This window comes from Passer domesticus, chromosome 11 (genome assembly GCF_036417665.1).
Source record: "Passer domesticus isolate bPasDom1 chromosome 11, bPasDom1.hap1, whole genome shotgun sequence".
In the NCBI taxonomy this organism is placed as follows: domain Eukaryota; kingdom Metazoa; phylum Chordata; class Aves; order Passeriformes; family Passeridae; genus Passer; species Passer domesticus.
Window position 1 is genome coordinate 24,446,654 of NC_087484.1, and position 21,896 is coordinate 24,468,549.

The 21,896-nt window shown below is 41.6% G+C and overlaps 1 protein-coding gene across 1 annotated transcript in view; it reads right to left on the bottom strand.

The window, feature by feature from the left end:
• CAB39 (calcium binding protein 39) overlaps positions 1-21,896 on the bottom strand; it is a 41,103-nt gene that overhangs the window by 14,872 nt on the left and 4,335 nt on the right. The window contains exon 2 of the mRNA XM_064435876.1: positions 4,204-4,360. Coding sequence (XP_064291946.1) covers positions 4,204-4,317 — 114 coding nt within the window. The 5' untranslated portion in view covers positions 4,318-4,360. The remainder of the gene's footprint in view (positions 1-4,203; positions 4,361-21,896) is intronic.

Below are 21,896 nucleotides of genomic sequence, written 5' to 3' on the forward strand. Positions count from 1 at the left end.
ACATATGACTGTTACACCAGAATAGCTACACGTCTTTATAGCTATGGTTTATTGCAGTCTCTGGAAAGATCAGTGAAATACCCTAAAATTTAGTATTTCCTTAAATGGTAAGCAGTGCAAACCCCAAATATTCTATCTAGAGCTGTACAGCTGGATTATTTGGGGCTTATGAACAGTAGAAAAAGATAAAGAACACATGGCCAGTCCTGAAATATTTCCAGTGAGCTTGGCAGTCTCCAGACCCATGGAACCCCAGTGCCTGGGGGTTCTCTACACAGGGATAATGCAGTTACAGAGACCACACTATTAATGAAAACATCCATCAAAAAGATAAACCAGATATAGCTTTGAACCTCTACTGGGTGAACAATTTCAGCAGTCTAAAGCAGTATCTATCACAACTGAAAAGCATCACTTTAATAACTACTTAAATTGGCTGGATTTCAAAACGCTTACAAAAACACACAATTCCATAAATGCATTAGTAACTACATCAGTGCAGTAGCACATCAAAAGGCCAAAACTTATTGCATGATTTTCCAGTGAACACTTAGCAAGGAGACAGCACAGAAGAGCTAAGTTCAATTAGAAGAGAAGCATGTTGTCTCACCTGCTGCTTCCTAAAAAAGGCTCATCTTTACCCCTTGAGTAACAGCCCCACACTGCAGGCCAGGCACATTAGTTAACCTTTAGCCTTCTTTCACCACAGATTAATTGTACACACATGCGTAACAAATCCAGGATTTTACTGCTTTGTGAATGACAGCATTAACTCCCTGAATGAAATCTGACCTATGGCAGCATGGCACAGCATCACCCTGGCACAGCTGAGCCAAGCAGCTCATGGTGCTGCCATCACACAGCTGGGACACAAGGAGAGAGGCCAACCATGCCTGCAAGGGCCAGCCTGCCTGGCATCACAGCAGGGCTCCAACAACCAGCAGCAGCCCAAAGGGAGCTGCTGGGACCAGGTCAAGCCAAGGTCAGAGAGTAGTGAAGAACAACTTGATTGCACGAGTAAATATTTACCTGCACGACAGTAAATGCGTGCCACACACCAAGTGAACTGTAATGAGAAAAATGCTGGGATCAGCCAGAGGAGGAAGAGATGTCAATAAAGACTAACTAATGGAGTAGGCCATGGGTAGGTGCTGCTTATGGGAAAACAGGTTTCCTTTCCCCTCCCTTCAGGCTCCCCCTCTGAGAGAGCACAGGCAGTGGAGAACAAACAGCATAAATGATGAGCACACTTCAGTTATAAAGCACTTGCCACCTCATTTCCCTTCCCCATACTGACAGACAGCCATGGCCTACTGCTAAGCACAGCACTGCAGCAGCAAGCACCCGGGCTGGGGCACAGAGGGAGGTGGGACAAGGGAGCCACAGCCCAGCTCCCCAGTGAGCAGCACATGATTAAAGAACATTTCAAATGACCTGCAGAACTACCTGGTTAATTTTTCTCCAGTCTTCACTGAGCTCAAAAGCTAGATTAACATGTAACTAGGATACACTGGAATTTTAGATTTTTGATTATAAAATAAATTTTCCAGTATTACAGGGCAAAATGTTTCATAACTGAACAAGATATTACTATTGTTTTACATCTTTTACTTTGAAGAATATCTTCCATTTTGATTATAAAGAATGGACACACACTGTCCATGATTTAAAAATCTTTATTACCGCCTTTGATTTTTTGTTTCTACTCACAAAACATTAATGGTTTTACATTTCAGCCTAAGCACTGAAGAAAAAATGAGGACTTCTGCTCAAGCATAATTAAACTTATAACTTCCAGGGAAAATTATTTGTCAAATTTTCTTATCAATCTGTATCTGTCCAATTGTGCAACAAAATTGTTAAAGAGCATTCTCCATGTGGTAGCAAACTCAATATTATAGAAAAATGAAAGCCTGTAAGAAAAGTGGGTAGTTCCTTAACCCAACTGGATACTTTCATAACCAATACTGAGCATTTAGCATGCTGACCCAGCACTGAAATTGCACCACTGATACGTGACAGGCTGCAAAAGCATACCCCTGGATCAAACAGCAACAATGACAAAATTACTGAGACACACTGTATTTTATACACATCCAATCACTAATAAAGTGAAGTCATACAAACAAGAACAACTTTTGCATCCTTCTCCCCTTTTAATACCAGGCAGCAATTTCTGTGCTTCATGTAGAGTGACTTTTTCTATTTCTGTTCCACTACCAGCCACAGAACTCACCCTGCCACCAGCACAGAATTCTTCTCCAAAGGAGGCCAAAAAGTTATATAGCAGAAAGGATCACCATAATAAAAGGGATAATGAAAGAGAAAAATATGTTTAAATACTGAGATATGGGCATAAGAAAGTGTTTGTTCTTTTCTAATAGAGGCTACTGCTCAGACCTCTCTTTTAACTCCAAATTCACTCCAGTAATTTCTACAGACTGGACAGGAAGAGGACACAAATTCAGGGTGTCTGCACAGAGCTGTGCCCTCAAAGATCTGATGACTAGTCCATAATATACTGAAGAACTTTCTCCATCAAACCAGTAAACCACCTGAGCTAAAGAGTGACAACCAGAGTCACCTTCCTGAAGTCTTGGTTTGCCATGGAAAGAAACACTTCCTGAAGAATCTCTGCATGGAGATGTGGCCACTGGTGGTGTGAGTGCTGGGATTCATCAGCTCCCTTGTGAACAGCAAGGATGATGGGGAACAGCAGTACCACAGCCAGGTATCCACAGCCCCTGGATGTCAGGATTTAGCCCTCCTCACACTTAACCTAGTGAGTATGGGCTGCCTTTGTTCTCCTGCAAGAACAACGTGTTACCTTCTGTCTGACACTGCAAAAACCACTCCACAGGCTTAGCATATTGCTTCTTGTCAGAGCAGCAGCCTCACAGAAACGAGGTCTTTCAAAAAGGGGGAGGTGGGGGACTAAAGGCCAGCAAGTAGAAATGGTAATACCAACCTTCAGCTGCAGCATCAGAACACAGGCACGTGCTATAGGACACAGCCACACACCATGGGATGAGCTGGACTGTCCCCCATTAGGGGTCCCAGCAAAAAGAGAACACAAAAGAACACAGATTTTAAGACCAGGCCACATCTCCAGGAACTAATAATGAGGCCAAGATAAAGGAAGCAGTGCCACGTCTCATCAGACTCTTCAGAATGCACCTATCCCTCCTCTTCTGACAGAAAGCTCTTTTGGAGACAGAAGAAAAGGAGCAGCAAATGAAAATCCTACCACCCTTCACACAAGCCTGCAGAACAGAATGTAACATTTTTCTCTATAACAGGAGAGTAAAAGCACCAGTCTTGGTACACTACAAGACACCTAGAACATACCACATGGTGGCAAAGTGGTAGAAGATGCTAATTATTAAATAACACCAGAACTAAGATGGCAATTTAATTAAGTGCCAAATCTAAGTGAAACTGAATGTAGAAGAGCTGGCCACACTGTTTAAAAATATAGGTGAACATGAAAAGACTGTGACTAACTCCTACGTGGGACTCAGTGGATGCCAAGAATGGCAGAATAGTGAAATAATGCTAGGAGAGGCTCCGAGGAAGGTGCTCATCTAAACCTCTGCCACACAATTCACTAGGTGGAATGCAGCTGCACACACGCTGAACTTTGAGGTCAGTCCCTGTAAAGCTGTAAAATCCAGTGTCCCATTTGAGAAGTAAATGACTGGGAACAGGTACACAGCCTGAAGTACAAGACATCCATGTAAAGGAAACTGCACCAGCACAGGAACTTCTCACATCATTGTGCAGGCTGAAGAAGAGACAGGAAAGCCAAAATATATTCTCTATTCATGAAGAAAAAGTTCTTCAGCTTCAGGAAGAGAGACACTCTGCTCTGTAAAGATTTGCATGGACAAGCAGAGACAGAACTACTTGTGCAGTAGTGAAAGCACTGTGGTGGTCACAAGACCAGCACACTGTACAGCTGAGAGCTGTTTATTAAAAGAATGCAATGTCAAATAGTGCCAAATAGTTTAAATATCATTATCAGCTGCCAGTGGCGTAAGCCAACCATCCAATAAGACACACACCTGTTCAAAGGTACATAAATTACCCTTTATCAGAGTATAAACCAAAATAATTTCTAATTGTTTCAGTTTCAACAGCTGTAAATTCCCCCTTTCCCTCACTTTCAAATACAGTTCAGCAACTGGAACATCACAACTGTACCTTTTCTGCCTTTTTGTCAGAGATGTCTTGTTTTTCTAGAACTGCCATGCTCTCCTTCAGGTTCTTCACTATGTCTGCAGGAGACTTGTGGGACTTGCCAAAGGGGAATGGCATGATTGCAAACCACAAGGTCTTCTTTCTGTGGCTCCTGCTTCACCTGGAAAAGGAGGAGAAAGAAAGTACATCAAAAATAGAAACTTGAGCTCTGCATAACACACACAAAGATCAGGAGAGAGCAGCAAAGGTATTCATACATGGAACAAATGATCCTTGACAGGTGAACTAGAGCTTGCCATGACAAACTCAAATTCTTGTATTTCTATTTCTTTTAAAATACAAGATACGCATCAAAGAACTCACATTAAGATCATCATCTTATGCTTCAAGAGCAAATTAAAGAGTACATTAATTATATCCAAAGCCACATACTGCACACATGCCCCATATGGGCAAGACTTACAAGGATCAATTATTCCAATTAACGCTGTCAAGCCAAATGCCTTCTCACATGAGGTGTTTGACACACAGCTCCTCGTGTCTCAGCGCCCTGCAATGACTGCACATGTACATGCTTTTACCCAGATTCATTCCATAATGAATCTGCAAATGCAAAGCAGACCCCAAAATCTGCACCTTAGTGCAGGACCCACAAACACGAAGTGGGCAAGGCTACAGACAGCAGCCTGTTCTTGTCAACATACCTGGCATGGCTGGGCATTCTCAGATCTGTAACCATATTGAAATAAAGTCTTGCCCTCACACATTTTATGGGAAATAAAATTTGACACCTAGCAGAGATACATACAGCACTTGAAAACATTAAAACCAACACTTGATGTGTATTTTTCTCAAAAAGATAAAATATATCTTAAAAAAGAAAGTTTCCTTCCCTAAAAATAACTGGCTCTTGAATCCAAATTCTTCTGTATATTTACACATATTTACTTTTACACACACACATATATATACTCTCTTCTGTGTACAAAATAGAAAAGTACTACTGGAATAAATGAGTGTACTGAAGCTTTTATTACTAAACACATACACTGACATTTAAACAATAATAAAACCTTCTTACAAGTGAATTACATGAAGTATACTTCTACAACTCGAATCTAGACGGAAGAGAACAGGAAATCCTCCATTAAAAATGCTGACAGTGTTACTTCTGCTAGACACAAAAGACAGCTGAAGCTGGCAGAACAGAGCAGAGCCTGCGTTGTCATTCCAAAGAAGGGGTATCACCCTGAAAGTTCAATTTCTATCTTCCGCAGTGTCTGTGTAGTGAGTAACAAGCCAACTCTAACCAGTACATGTTAAAGTTTCTTATCTGACACAATGCACTTTGCTCCTTGATTAAAATACCAGCTCACCCACCAGGAACTCCAAAATCTTCCTCCTGATCTTCCTCAACAGCTTTGATCAGGGATGAAAAATCCCAATGCAATGCTATATTTGAGTTATTTTTATTTTTCAAACAAGTAAGTTTGGCTGGCCCGACGGTAACAATTTAAAGGGTAAGAACAGAAGAACTTAGGGAAATTTACTTGGCTAAAGATCCATTTCCATAGACAGAGATTTCAGGTTAGCAGTGACAGAGATCCTACACTCACAGTTCCATGCCTGGAACTGACTTAAAGCATAAGGTAGGTAGTTTTTAATTAGATTGCTTCCAGATAGAAGTGTCAGCAGGAAGGCTGAAACAAGACCTTCCACCAGCCATTTCCATTCTTTAACACACCACAAAGACTTTTTGTTGCATTTATTTTCTAGTATGTTTCATTATAGTAATCTCTCATTCACAATTTGCATAAAGAAGGGTCTGTAACACTGAAATTACAAAACCAGGAGATAAAAAGAGATCAAAAAGTGCTCACAGGTCTTTCTTTTGACAAGAGAATTTTATGCCTCAAACTGTATCACATCTAGTGGAACAGAAACCTACAGCTATGAAAAGCACCACTACTGACTGTTATTTAATGAAAATACAATTACATTTAACACTATATTTAAAGAAAATTATGGTATTTTCACACAGGATTTTTTTCCTAGAAAGATAAATTGTGAAAATAAGCACAATTTCCCCACAACATAGATGACACACCTCGAGCATCACAGCAACATTTTAAATGTTCTCTTTGTATCTCCTTTTGATTGCTACTCTGCCAAATTAAGATGAGCCCTGAAAACAAATCTGGATTCTCTCATGTTTGCATAACATCACTGATAGTTACAACTACTCTGCCTATTCATTCTGGATGATGGCTATACCCATGTAACACAGAAGGACTGGCTCATCCAAAAACCTGTGATCAAAATTGAAACTAACAATCAGACAACATATGTACAAATATATAAAATATATCCCAGTCCAAAGAGAAATTGCCAGTTTGAATTCCTTGGATTATGCATTAAAACAGAAGCAAATCCACTAGGAATCAAAACAGCTGAGAGAACAAAAACTTAAGAAACCACAAAATCTGGTATGACAGCAATATACAAATAAAATAAATCAAACCAAAGAAAACAACCCTGCACACTCAATTTCTGGATCAAAACTATGCTACTCCCAAAGTCTAAAAGACTACATGGATAGCACCTATGGAGAAATGGATAAAACCTATGGAGATATAGGATATTGATAAACAACTGCCCTCATGTGTGCCAAAGGTCTAGGTCTGCAAAACTTGATTTGCTTCTAGACAGTGCCCAATTTTTTCTTTAAATTAACAACAGTCTATAACTTTGATTTATTCCTAAAACCTTCCAGCTTCTGTGTAAATCAGATACACACACATGCATACTCAAGTCATGCAAAAGCTTCACTCTATATACTGGCATACCCAGTAGAAAATAATCAATTAATAACAGCTCACTAGCATGCATTCATATGAAACATTTTCTCCCAATCCAGGTAATTTCCTGTATGAACCTCTCAGAAGCAATTTAGAAAAATCAGGAATGACTGTCAGTACCACTAAGAAGGAAAATCTACATCCTTGATTACTGAAAATGACATTCTGCTTCAAGGTATTTCTTTTATTATATAAATGGAGGAAATACACTGTTTATGCCACTTCAGTTTTATTACTGGAAGGAATGCAATGGCACTGCTGGGAAAATCATTTGGGGCCTCAAGACTGAAGATCCCACAAACCCCAAAGCAAAATTCTGTTACTGAAAAACCTGTGCCACATCCTGCCAAAAAAAAAAAAATTAAAAAAAAAAAGGCAAGCAGGAGCAGTGCTTTGTCTCAAAGCTGTACTTCATGCAGGAGAACACAGACAGGCTGTTCCTTTTTCAGCCCAGCAAAACTACCCCCAGCAGCACTCTGGGCACAATAGACAATGACAACATCTGTGTGGGATCGGAAAGAGCTGCCACTACCACATCTGCAACACAACAAAAAAAGGGAACAACATCAAATGACATTTTCTCTAAATAAGAATAGGCCTTACATCATGTCAAATGATAACTGATTCACCATACTAGCACCTGGTTGCCTTGCAAATTCAGGATAAAACACTGACTGTGGCTAAACAAAGGATCATAGGATTCCTGAAGAGTTCAACTGCCACCAGTCCATGGACAGCTCTGTGCTCTGCTGGGCTGCTTTGCTTTATCCTCCCTTCCCAGAAACTTCATGTTCATCCATTTGTTAAAAGAGACCATGGACAATATTATACAAACCTCAGTTTTTCTCAGGCATGCATTTTATTTTACCAATATTCAAGCAGGTTAAAGGTAGCAAAATGTAAGGTCCTCAAAGCCTTGGGGTCACAGCACAAATAGAAATCTGAAGTGATGCTATCAATGCCAGTGGACCATCAAACAACATGGCACACAGCCAGACACCCAGAGACTGAAGTTCCACTGGCACACTCAGGCACTCCGGGACATTGGGGCTTTTGTGAAAACCAGAGATAGTACCCCACTGTTCGAGATAGTATATAACTTCCAGCTCTGTCAATGCACCAGGCATCCACGCAGTTTGCTTTATCTATAAGGATTTGTAATTTTTTGTTCACTGTATTGACCACACAATCAATAAAGTCCAATTTAAATCTAATGCATTCTACAGATAAGATTTTAGTGTCTACTGAGTAAAAAAAAAAAAAAAAAAAAAAAAAAAACACCAAAACACAGCATGATAAACAAATTCCTTTCCTTTAATTAATTTAAATTCTCTAAAGATCTAAAGAACAGATACACTAGCCTGGACTATGATCTGTCATGTAGCTGAGCTTCTTTGTTTGAAGGGTCAGAAAATATGCTACCTATATAACAGAAATGTGAGCCACCATTTAAACCCTGATTACTTACTAGAACAGTGTTTTTTTCTGTTGTAGGTAGTACGTTTTTGTTACTGTGAGATGCCTGTATTACTATTTTCTGAACAATATAGGTACAAGAAATGGTACAATTACACTCCTGACTGCACTAACATGTGTAGTTACTCCACAGACAAATGAATTTGTGGCACCAAAGTCCCACCAGCACGGACTTTTAAAGGGAAGAAGGGATTGGGATTAAATTGAATGGAAAGCCATACCAGCACCATAAGCAAGGACACAAACTCAATCAAGTCTTTTTACTTTAGAATACTATTAATTTACCACAACATAAATTTTAAACTTTTTTGTTCTCTGCACAAAGTATAATCCATTAATAAAGCATTATTTAAGTATCCACACATATTCCAGCTCCAGAGAGCAAACCACCATCTACACCCATGCAAAATGCTACTTCACTAATGTACGAAAGCCCTACATTTCCAATTTTGTCAAACAAACAGGTGCAATAAACTCAATCCTTATTCTTTTATGGCCCTCACCATTTAATTGCACTATATTAACTCCTCAGCTGCATCTTTCTGCCTTGTTTATACACACCAAGAGTTTAAGGTGACTGCTTTTGCAAGCTCCTAATGAGGAAAAGATGAGGAAAAAACCCTTCAACTACTTCCTGGCTGTAACTGCACATGTTAAAAAAATTCAAGCCTAGTGAGAGAGCCCATGGAACATCCATTTAATGTGCACATTAAGAAGAAAACTGCTGCAGATCAAACAATACCAACATAATTTTAGTAAGGCCAAATAATTACCAGTAGGGTTCCCCCGAGCAGAGGAGCCAACCCCAGAGCTGCCCCTGCTGATGGGGAGGTCGCACTCCCCTCTGCCCTCAGCACCACAGCCCTTCCCCCTGTCTTATGGGCCAGCTGGCCGTCCAGGAGCTGAGCCACTCACCCAGCTACCAAAAAACTAACAGGTAAAAGGAAAATAAACAATGAGTAGTATAGGGAATGTAGAAAAACCATCCTTTTGAGCAGCAAGTGGTTGTCAATCAGCTCCCTCAGCTCCTGATCTCTCCAGAAGAGCACTTCATGGTGAGGCTGGAGCCAAATCAACAGCAGGGTTGGAGGGGCAAGGTCACTTTCCATCAGTTATTTTGAGAAGCCTGATATTTGTCCTGGTGCCTAGCGTGCTGACCGAACCGACCAAAATGGCAGAAGAAAAAGCCAACAAAAACAAGAGGCAATAAATAAAACAGACAAACCAGCACAAGGCACCCTGAGCTGCGAGCCACACCCAGCCAGAGGAAGGCAGGAGAGAGGGCTGAGGCAGGCAGGAGGGAAGGACACAGCAGCTTCTCCTCCGCCTCCTGGTAGAGGGAAGCTGCCAACTTCTATCCTGGAATCATCTCATGTGTCAATTACCTTCCACAGTGCTAATAACACACAGGAGAATGGCTTAAGCAAACACACTTAAATAAACTAATCAGTCTACAAAGGCAAAATACCAACTTTCACAATAAACAGTTGGGGTTGCACTGCATGTGGATTTTTAATTGACAATTTATCAGCCTAGTACTGACACAACATGTTGCATCTTGTTAAAAAGGGGCACACTGTTATAAAAAAAATATAATGCAGCAAGCTCATGTTTGTCTTGATAGACCTGATTTCCTTCAGAACTCACTCTTTTGCTGCATGCTTCTTGATTAACAGGGATCATTAAGTCAGTATTGAAAACAATAACATAAATCAGTTTTCTTGAGGTGTAATTGCTACAAGGGGCTGTTAGCTCAGCTAGAATTCACCACTGTGAAGTCTGGTTGGAATGATAAAACCAGGAACAGATCGAGAAATTATGCATTTTTAAGAACACTGTCTCACTCTCAGACATGCCCAGCATCCCAAAGGAAGACTGACAGCCATGCCTTTGATCCAAGAACCATTTTTTATGTAAGCTACCATGCTCCTTGGGGGAAAAAAAATTGAGTACTTCAAAGCCAGAAGTGACACCTTATTAGCTATTCACCCTCTTGTACAAGATTATGAAATGTCAGCAGCTATCAGAGTATTCAGGCAGCTGAAGCTCCTGCCTGTACTTTCTGTTAGTGTGCTTTGCCCCAGACACGGACAGCAGGACAGCAGCCAGGTGCCATGGGAAGCATCTGGAATATTGCTGCCAGCTCACCACTGCAAATTCCTGCCTACAGCACCAATTCCTGAAAGGCCTTAGCACTTCTGACTGCACCAGTGCAGTGACCGAGGGCAGCATCCATCACTTCCTTCAGTAGGTTATTTAATGAGTACTCACATTCCTCATTAAAACATTCTTGCACATTTATCACGTGCTGGGTTCTACTAGACCTTTCAGTATTCTCATTCTGGATATATGGTTCCCACTAGATTAAAAGATTTCCAGAACTTCAATACTGTAGCAAAGCAGTTTTTTACTTTTGTTTGGGTATGTTCAATGAATTGAAACTCAACAGCCTCTCATCCAAAACAAGTGTCTAAGTAGCAGAGTTCGGTAATACAGGCTCACCTGCAAAACCTTCCTGGCACAAAGGAAATGAGATTGATCCAGAGCAGGAGCCACACCACAATTTCAGGGCTCCAGCAGGAGCTGTTCAGTGTAACCATGGCTTTCCATGGCAGAGCACGGCTCTGCTTGTAAATGGTAATTACTGGCAAAATTTAACAGTACAGTCCAGGTCTAAGGCATTTTTGCTATGCTCTAAATACTTCCACACACCTTTTCAGTATTTCTTTCAACATAACTTTCAAACGTGGATAAAAGAATTACACCAATGATCTGTTTGGATCTATTGTGATGATTTTGTGAGGAATATATTTCACATATACAAGTTTTCTTGAAGGACAGGCATGTTCATCTCATATTTGGCATGTCCCACCCAGCACAGAACACTATAATCTTTCTTAAAATTCACTATTCAAGTCTGCAGCACACAAAAGCTATAATGTGATTCAAAAGCAGTTTCACAACTTTGCATCACAGAATTATTTGTAGTGTGACCCACTTAAAGATTAAAATGGAAAAAAATTCCTTCTTTAAAAATGACAACTTAATTCAGGGGAAAATTAAAATCATAAAGAAAAAATTTCCTCCTGTTACAAAGAAGAACAGTGAAGTGAACAAAAAAAAAATTAATTCAATGGATTAAAAAAAAAGGTAACGCTGGAAAATAAATTTCTACATAAACATGAAATTAATAATGTGACGTAGCTTCTTACTTTCAGAATATTTCCAAACAATTAAAACCCTGGCAGTTCATAGTCCTGCTTGTTTCTTTAGCACCAAATGCCATCTAATTCCTTTCATTAAGCAGGCTTCCCTCTTGCCATTCAATTAATTTACTGATCTTTCTGCCTCCCCCAGAGACTCCTTCTCAGCAGACACCTGCACCATGCAGGAAAAAGAAAAGGACAGCCACTGCCATTGGCTCCACTGGCTCACCGCAGCCCCTAAAACCACATTATACTCTGTGACTTGGACATTGTTACAGAAACTGCAGTTTAACACAAAGCTACAGAAACATTAAGTAGAAACTGATTTTAAATAGCACTGCTGCTTCTAAGGGGCTTCAGAGATCCAGCAGAAGCAGAAAAGCTCGTTAATACCAAAGCTTAGAAATGTGAGATCCCAGCCTCTCTCCATGTTGAAGGCAATCTTATGACTCAGCTTTTTTCCCTGGTGTGCTGTTTAGAGTTACCCCACCCATCCATTTCCCCACAAACCTTGCTGCTATACTGCAATATGGTATACAGACAGGCATGTGAATACCTCACCCATTCCTTGGGAAGTACATTTTAAAATTCATAAAAACAGTAATAATTCTACCATCACAAAAAGCAACTACTACCTCTGGCACACTGTGCACAAAAAACCAAAGAACTTACCTGAAGCTTCAAGGAAAGCTGTCAGACAGTATGCTCACTTCTGCCCAGGCAGAAGCTGAAACAATTTTCTCCTAACCTGGTATCCAGTCAATCCCATGGCTCAGTTGCCCATACTGCATCATCACAAACCCCAGAATATTTGTTACATGACACAAAATGCTGCAATTCTGTATGTGCCATTCTACTCACCTTTGGAAGCAAAAATGCAAAGCAAGAATTGCCTCTGTAACTATTTCTAGTCCTTTGCATATATTATTCCATTCCTTTCCAGAGGTTCTCTTTGTACCAGATTTTCTGATATAGATCTAAGGGTCAATTTTGAGAGTGAAGCAGTGTCAAAAGTGGAGGCAGAAGAATGCTGCAGTTTCATTTCTGATTTATTTCACATTGTGAAATGCAGCCTGCAGTTCACACCTTCCAAGAACTCAAATCAGCTGCGTGTGAAAAACCCCCCAGGTGAAGGACAGGAAACCAGCACCACACACAGCATCAGCACCAACCACATCACATCAGCACTGAGCCCAAACCAGAAAGCTGCTGCAATGGGCAGGGGAAAAACATCTCTTTAAACATGAGTTGGTCACATGAAGAAGGAGGGTGAGAATCCCAAGTACCAGCACAAGGGAGGTGCATGTGTGCTTTTGGCACGCTCTGAACAGAAGTTGAGAACAATGAAACTGCAAGAATGGGTCTGGGGCTGCTCCAGCCACAATCTTCTAAGGCACAATTTTCTTTAGAGGATATTCTCTCAAACAAAAACCAACACTCAGTAAAGTCATTCTCTAGTAGCACAAATTCACAGAAAACACAGAATAACCAGGCTGGAAGAGACCTTCAAGCTCATCGAGTCCAACCCAGCCCCAACCCCTCAATAAACCCTGGCACCCAGTGCCACATCCAGGCTTTGTTAAACACACCCAAGGATGGTGACTCCACACCTCCCCGGGCAGCCATTCCAGAACTTTATCATTCTTTCAGTAAAAAACATTTTCCTAATATCCAACCTATATTTCCCTTGATGCAGCTTGAGACTGTGTCCTCTGGTTCTGTCAGCTGCTGCCAGGAGAAAGAGACCAACCCCCACCTCACTACAACCACCTTTCAGGGAGTTGTAGAAATAACAAATCTAGGGGAAAAAAAATCATAATGAAAATATTTACCCAAATACAATTTCAATAAGAAGTGCATCACTTTTAAAACTACCTTTAAAGAAATTCAACAGTATTTTTCCCATGGTTTCTTTACTTCCTTTGGAGACCATATTACAGTTTAACACAACATAGCTCTTAATCTGATTTACCTTAAGATCAACATTTTTTAACAAACATAACCTACAAAATAAGATCACTTAAAGAAAAACAATATTAAAGCACTAACAGTATGAGCAGTAGAACAGTGACCGAGACATAGCTCAGGAGCATCCTAAAAACACTGACTTAGGAACTGGGAAGACACTCCAAGGAGTATCCCTGTTCCCACAGTGATTACTACTGGCCCCTACCATAGGCAGCATGGAATGAACTCCATCCATCTCTGCTTGAGGAATCTTCCCTTCCAAAAGAATCCATTTGGGAGCTCACAATAAGACTCTATGTTAGACTACTGTGGAGCTCACCTCAGCTCCATGAGGAACAAACCAGCTGGGATGACAGGCAATCAAGCACAGCTTATCTACTTGGGCTCACTCCTGTGCTTCAGCTGGGCACAAGTAGGGCTGAAAGTGAAACCCAAGAAGCACAGCAAGCTGCACTGCAAAGAGCTGGTCACAGTCCACAGGGCTGGCTGAGACCACAGCTGACTCCTCAGTTCTGCCACTGTCACCTCAACTGCGAGGTCCCAATAGAGTGACACAAAGATTAAAATGTAAATCACTGGGAGATCAATTCTCATGAATGCAAGCTGATTCTTGCTACATAAAACCAAGACAATTTGGTGCACGATCCAATGATCCATATCTCCTCTACAAAAGGGAGTTCCTGACAAATAACCTATGGGAGTTACGTACTGACTCACAGAGAAAGCAGGAGGGCAATCAATAAATGACTGAGAATCATGACACCACCACTACTGGCAATCTTTTCCCTCTAGTTCATTACATCCTCATTCAGTAAAGGAAAAGAGTTGTTCAGGGCTTTTTCCCTCAATTATCTCTTACCTAGTAGTAGGAGCTTAAGCACAGGCAGTATCTGTGCTGATCCACATGTCATTATCCATCTGACAAATCTGCTTTCTGCCACACTATTTTTTTGCCATGGTCCCTGGCACTTAAAAGACAGTTTTGATGACAGTACAAAGGGTTTACTGACACAGCTCTGCTAGCAAATCCTACCAGTGCAGATACAGCTTAGATTAGTAAAAACCACAACCTCTGACCGTGATAACTGCAACTGTGCCAGGGCTTTACTGCTTAAGTACTTTTATAAAGAGTGCTCCTTCCTTCACACTGCCAGCCAGAATCAGTACACCATCAATCAAGTGTCCAATTTTCCCAAGTTAGCTGCGTGGAGGTGCCTTTTGGTACAGAACTCTCACACAGCTCATCCTCAGACAGGACTCCCTGCTTCCTCTTGGGTATGCTGTACCAAGGACAATGTGGTAAAGGGGAACACATCACAAAGAGCAGCAAGAGCAGAGGACAGCCAGGAGGTATTTTCCTCTAATTACTCGTGACCAAGAATTAAATTCATGGGCATCACTTGAAAGACAAAAGGGAAAAAAAAATAAATCAATGCATTACAGGCCACAATACATCTGTGATATTCAGGTGCACACTTCTCATTGCTACCAAGACACCAGAGTGAGAAATGAACTCATGAGAGGCAGCAGGCTAAAATCCAGCCTGATGTCCAGGGCTCAGGAGAGAGACAACACTTTGGTAATGTATTATGCCCCACAAGGAGTAGTGCTCCCCAGGGGTCACAGCTGGACTGGACTGTTCAGATGTGTGGGACTGAGCACACCCTCAGCAAGGGCTGCTGGTCACAGCAGGCTGTGTGCTGCAGCCAGCCCGCTGCAGGGAAGGGACACCACCCCCAGGTCTGCACAGGGTGACACCTGGCTCATGCAGACCTTATGGAGCTCAACAAGCCCAGCAGTGCAGGGCTGCCTGTGGGACAGGGCAATGCCAGGCACAAACACAGTCTGGGCAGAGAATGGACTGACAGCACCCCTGCTCTACTAGGCAAGAAGGATTCAGGGGTGGGGACTGGTGAGAAGCTCAGCATGACATGGCAGTGCCATGGCAATGTGCACTGTAGCCCAGAAAGCCACCCACGTCCTGGGCTGCATCAGGGGCAGCGTGGCCAGCAGGGCGAGGGAGGGCATTCTGCCCTCTGCTCCACCCTGCTGAGCCCCCAGCTGCAGCACTGCAGCCAGCTCTGGGCCCCCAGCTGCAGCACTGCACCCAGCTCTGGGCCCCCAGCTGCAGCACTGCACCCAGCTCTGGGCCCCCAGCTGCACCCAGCTCTGGGCCCCCAGCTGCACCCAGCTCTGGGCCCCCAGCTGCAGCGCTGCAGCCAGATCTGGGCCCCCAGCTGCACCCAGCTCTGGGCCCCCAGCTGCAGCGCTGCACCCAGCTCCGGGCCCCCAGCTGCACCCAGCTCTGGGCCCCCAGCTGCAGCGCTGCAGCCAGATCTGGGCCCCCAGCACATGAGGAACACCGACCTGCTGCAGCGAGTCCAGAGGAGGCTGAAATGATGATCAGAGGGCTTGAACACCTCTGCAATGGAGACAGGAGGAGAGAGCTGAGGTTGTTCAGACTGGAGAGAAGAAGGATCTTGGGAGACTACAAGTGAGCTGCAGATGGCCTTCTGACAAGGCCTTCTGACAAGGGGGATTGGCTTCAAACTGAGAGCAGTCAGGATTGGATTAGATATTAGGAATTAATTCTTCCCTGTGAGGGCGGAGAGGCCCCAACACAGGTTGCCCAGAGAAGCTGTGGATGCCCCATCCCTGGAACTCCCAAGGCCAGGAAGGATGGGGCTCTGAGAAATCTGGTCTGGTGAAAGCTGTCTCATGCTGGATAGTCTTCAAGGTCTTTTCCCAATCCAAACAATTCAATGATTCTATCATAACATTATCTCCATTTAGTTTTAAACAACAATATCTGTTGTTTAAAACTAAACAACAAACCATTACTGAATAAGTGACCAGATTTTGTACCAAGATAATAAACAAGCAAGGAAGAAAACTAGACCTCAAAGGATAATTCACTTTGTTCTTCCAAGAAAAGAACCAGCCACTGCAATACAGAAATTTCACATAAATAATTTCAACATCACAATATACCTTAAGTGGCTGTAGGAAAGTGTACTTCACACAGTTCCCCTAAATCACCTCTCTTTCTCCTGCCAGTTTAAATGTTTGGTCTAAATCTCCAAAGTCACTAATGGAATTCAATTCCTGATACATGAACTGCACCACATCTCAACTGCCAAGATAGGTGTGCTTCTTAGGGGCAGCACAGAGCATAGAAAGTTATGTTTAATGGCAGAGGTAATGCATCCCAGGATTAAGAGAGCTATCCAAGTCACAAACCTTCAGGAGAGATGAGGTGACAGTCACAACATTTGACACCATGTCATTGTTATTTTACTCTTATAGATTTTGAGGCAGAGGGAGAAGAGTTTCAGCTAATGCATGAACTCCATGTTATGAAATCCTCTGCAGCTCAGGAATCAAAAAGGGGGAATGATCTAGACTGCTCCCAAAATGTGCTCAAGCTCTTGCCATGGCAACCTAATTAAGAGTCCTTCTGATGACTCACAAGACACCAGTCCAAAGATCTGTGTTACAGCAGGATACTTCAGCATACACACTCTGGAAAGCCAGCCATTCCTGAAAAACCCAGGTCAAAATCCTGTTCCCTCCTGCCACCACCTGAGAGTGTCAGTTACTCAAAGTTATTGTATATTAATGAAAACAGAAGATAAACAATGTGTCAGATGTCTGTGCTGATACATACTACTTTTCATGGTCTTCCACTTTCTGAGGACACTTGAGTTCTCTTTCCAGGTAGACCACATCAAGGTGAGCAAACCTCTGCTTCCATGAGAGCAACAAACACAAGAAAATGCCAACCTTGGAACAGACAGGTTGAAAGTCTTCATTAAAAGATTAACATCTAAATTTATTCCAGCCAAAACTCACAAGATAGTACTTTACAGTTCCTGCTTGCTGTTGACCAAAAGTTTCCAAAAGCAGCTTTGCATTTAAAGAAAAAGGAACCTGGAGGGAATCACAGAGCAGAAAGACACCCCTCCAAAGGAAAGGTGATTCCCAACTGATTGGACTTCAAAGCAGCTAACAGCTGCTGTAGGTAGGACTCTCCAAGGCAGAAGAGCCCTGAGGGCTCACAGATGTGACAAACCAGCACTGCTGATCTGTCCATACAGGAGGCAGCACTCCCCTGACACACACGGACAGGGCCAAGGATGAAAAACTGCCTGAGAGCTACCTGGCTGCAGACAGCACACGAAAAACAAGGTCTGCAACAAGATGGGACTCATGGGACTAATATTGGGTCAGCTAACATGGTGGGAAGCACCTCTGAGGGGCAGTTCCCTTAATTCATCTGCTAAGAAGAGCTGGACTGGAAAAGGGAACTATCAAATTGTTTCACAACACTAAAACAAGAACTCCCAATTTTCCTCTAATGCAATTGCTGTGCAATGCTACCAAGAGAAACTTGACCACTAGATAAGAAGTTTCCATCTCTACAAGTTTACCCAAGGAATGATCACACATTGTACCTGAAATGACTGAAAAAACCATTCTGCAGGACAGTAGCTCTTCTAAAGGGCTGACACCAAGCTTGGGTGGAACTACTTGCATTTTAGCTGATACCTATACTCCTAACACTGTGCATTTTTACTTATTTCAGCTACGTCAGAATCCTTAGGACTATGTAGAAAAACGAAATAAAAACCCCACAACCCTTAAAATTATTAACTGGTGCACCAGCTTAACACAATTTTATTTAATTAGGGATTACAAAAATTACTTAAGTAGGAGTACAACAGTACAATATCATCACTTTCTATATCACTAAGAGGCTTCAATCAAACAACAGCTCTTAAATCAAATAATGAAATGGTCAAGAAATCAAAATTCCCTCCCTTGCCCTGCTGCCCTCACTGCTTGTGATGCAGCCCATAAACTGTAATGCAACCTTTACATTCCCCAGAAATTACAAAAATAAAAGGCATGCAGTGACAGTTTTGGAATGTGACCAACCATCCATTAGAAACAGAAGTAAATAAGGGGATTGCACAGAATTCAGATGTACTGAAATCTATTAAAATAATTATTTGCTACTAAGTCAAAGAAGATCTAAATAAACAATGTGAGAGACCCTGTAATTTATGGATTTTCAAACTATCCCTTTTAGCTCCTAAAATACAGATTTTAATTTTCCCTTCACAGTAATTTTAAAATTAGTTTAGCTTGGTTATCTAATTTAAGGACTTGCTCAAAATCTGGATTTTCTGAGTTTTGGTATAAATCTCAGAAGCATCAATCCACAGCACTGAAATTAGAGTACCATAATGAATACAAGACAAGGTGTAGAAACTTCTGTTGTGCTTACTGAAATTTCTCAATGTTTGCTAGTAATTCTGAAAGTTAAAAACAGCTGATTTTGAGAGAAAAGCTTCTGTATTTCTGGCCAACAATCATTCTCCTTGTTCACTAAAGGGCTCAAGAACAGCCACTTCTGAAACACAGATTTGACATTTCTTCCCAGATTTGATAGTGTTAAACCCTCAACCTGCATCAACACCAGGAGTGACTGCCAGTGCTAAAGGGAGAGCAGATCTATTCAGACCCTACTGCAGCAACTCTGAGACCCAACCCAGTACAATCCTAAGGGAGGCAAAGAGCCTTGCATGGCCGGCCTCAAAGCAAAAATCCAATCAATCTTTGTTGGATGTAAACTATAAATCCAGCCCCAAATGGCTGTTAACAGGTTTATCTTTATTTTTACATATCTACACACACACAAGTTCCCAAGCAAGAAGGAAATTTCACTAAAGAGAGTTTATTTCTCTTTCCAAGAGAAAAAAAAAAATCTATATACAGGCAGGAAGTAATAACTACAATCACAAATTAAGAAGCTGGGGACTTGAAGTCTGTTTGGTTTTTCCAGGGTAAAAGAATGAAGAAAACTGGCATGCAATTCTCTCAGAGAATTTAAAACTTAAATACATTCGTAAGTTTGTCAGCATGCACAAATGCCCTGAAGATTTTGTGACCTTCTGGGAAAATATTCCATAACCCTGTAATGAAGAGGCTCTTTTGGATCTAATGATGTTAAACCCGTCACCATAACACGAGTTAAGGGCAACACCAGTCAGACAGCACAGCTATGCCAGGACTCTGCCCAAAATTTTGCTCCATGAATGGATGCAGTTCCTCAGAGAAAAACTGTTTACTCCAGCTCCACCCTATTACAGAGTCAGTACAGTCTGGGTATTGCTCAATGTCAATTACAGACATAAAACGGAACTCTGTTAGTCAATTCTGATGAGTCAATCCACTGCTTTTCTTAGAGATTACAAATCTAAATAATCACCTCCAGAACAGCACTGTTTAGCCAACATATACTGTTTTGAAGAAGCTGTCTTTGCTGTCAATCATTACCTCTGCAATGCATGGAAAAAGACTATTTGCCCTGGTGACTGGAGCTTGTGTTTGCTTTCAGCCATATTTTAAGACAAACTGAACTTCTCAGGTTCAGATTTGAACCCTCAAATCCAAGAGTCAACGCTTGATTTGAGGTTTTCCAATTCTCTTGATTATTTTAGTTTTCCTCAGCTGTACTTTCTTAGGAGAAACTTTCACTCATTCCACTGATAAACTATACTAGACTATAAAATGAAAATTTCCACAGGAACTTTTTTTTAAAGCTGAAAAGCAGGCAACAAGGCAGAGGGCAGCTAAAACATGTCTCTTGGACAAGACTTAGGCAGCAGAATTTGATCCCAAATCTTCCTTTCTCATTAAGCAGCACAAAACCCAGGTGCCTATAACATGGTCACTGCTTGAGTGTTCATTCTCTTCTGGAAGGCCAAAATGACATTCCAAGGCTAACAAGCAATATGACAGCACCAGTTCAGGTGCCTGATGGACCAACACCACCTGAAGGCTCTCAAACAGCACAGCTGGTCTCAACTGGCCTTTCAGAAAATCACAAACCTCCAGGGCAGGTGCTTTGGAGTACCAAAAATACAACCAGACCTATGTTTAGGCAACTGTATTTCACATTGCAAATGGATGTCACTTGAAAAAAGTTTAGGAAGTGTTTCTCAAGTGCTCCACCAGACAACATGCACAACACACATCACACACCCAAAGAGAGGAAGAAATTCTCTGTGCTTAAGCATCATTCCCTGGAAAAAGGGGGGAGAAGCACCATGCTGCTGAAGAACACTGTGAAATGTACTGACATGAGTATCTGTGAGAACCCCCAAAGACCTGGACCCTCCTGTCTTCTTTTGCATTAAAGCAAAAGACCAAATGCAACCAAACAAGTACATTCAAAGGATGTTATGAGCAGGGAGCTGAAAAAACCTGGAAACAATCACATAAGGATTTTGTACCAAATCAGTATAAGTGAAGCAAGGTTCAGGATATTTGATTTCTTTTAATTTTTGAGAGATTAACTTTGCTTTCTCAACATTTGTCTAATATAGTACCAAGCATATACAAAGTCTTTATCAATAATTGTGCCTCAAGTGACCTCTTCCAAGGTTATCTCTTTAAATTCTCCTGAGAAGTTTCTCCATCACTACCAAACTCCAGTCACAAGAAACTTAGGACTTGAAGAGCAGGTGTGACAGGTTAGAAGAGCCAGGCATTCATAAACCGTGTGGGAGAGACTTCTCAGGCATCCCTGTCTTACATAGTGCATGTCTGCATCCCTAAGGTCTCTTCTACAATAAAACTTTCCACATTTTCTTTGCTAAAATTTTGTGTCTCTGTGAACAGACTTTGCTTATTCTTTGTCTGTACATGATATTCAATAAAGTCAATGTTATGTGGTTGTTCATATAGTGGTTAATTTTATAAATTATGCAATACATTAAAAAAATTAAATCTTCTGACATCTATTAAAAGGAGTATCATCTGCCAGAGCAGTAACTTCACATGTAACAGTCAAAAGTAAAATATAATGACCAATAACTTCTGCCTCATTTCTACAAGTGTAGCAAAACCTGAAACTGCTTAGGCAGGGGAAGGGCTCAGAGCTCCCCTGCAGCAGGATGCTCTGAATGGGTGTGATCAGCACACACATCTACCACCCCATACGTGCTGTCACTCATAACTCAGTGTCTACAGACTTTTTCTCAAAGCAAGCTCCTCAGCAGATGAGCTGAGAAACTGCTGTGGCTATGTGAATGAATATTTGGAAAAATATATCCATCCATGAGGAGCTTCCCAGGTGTACCTGGCCAGGAATGAAAGAGAAAATGACAGAGGAAGTTGC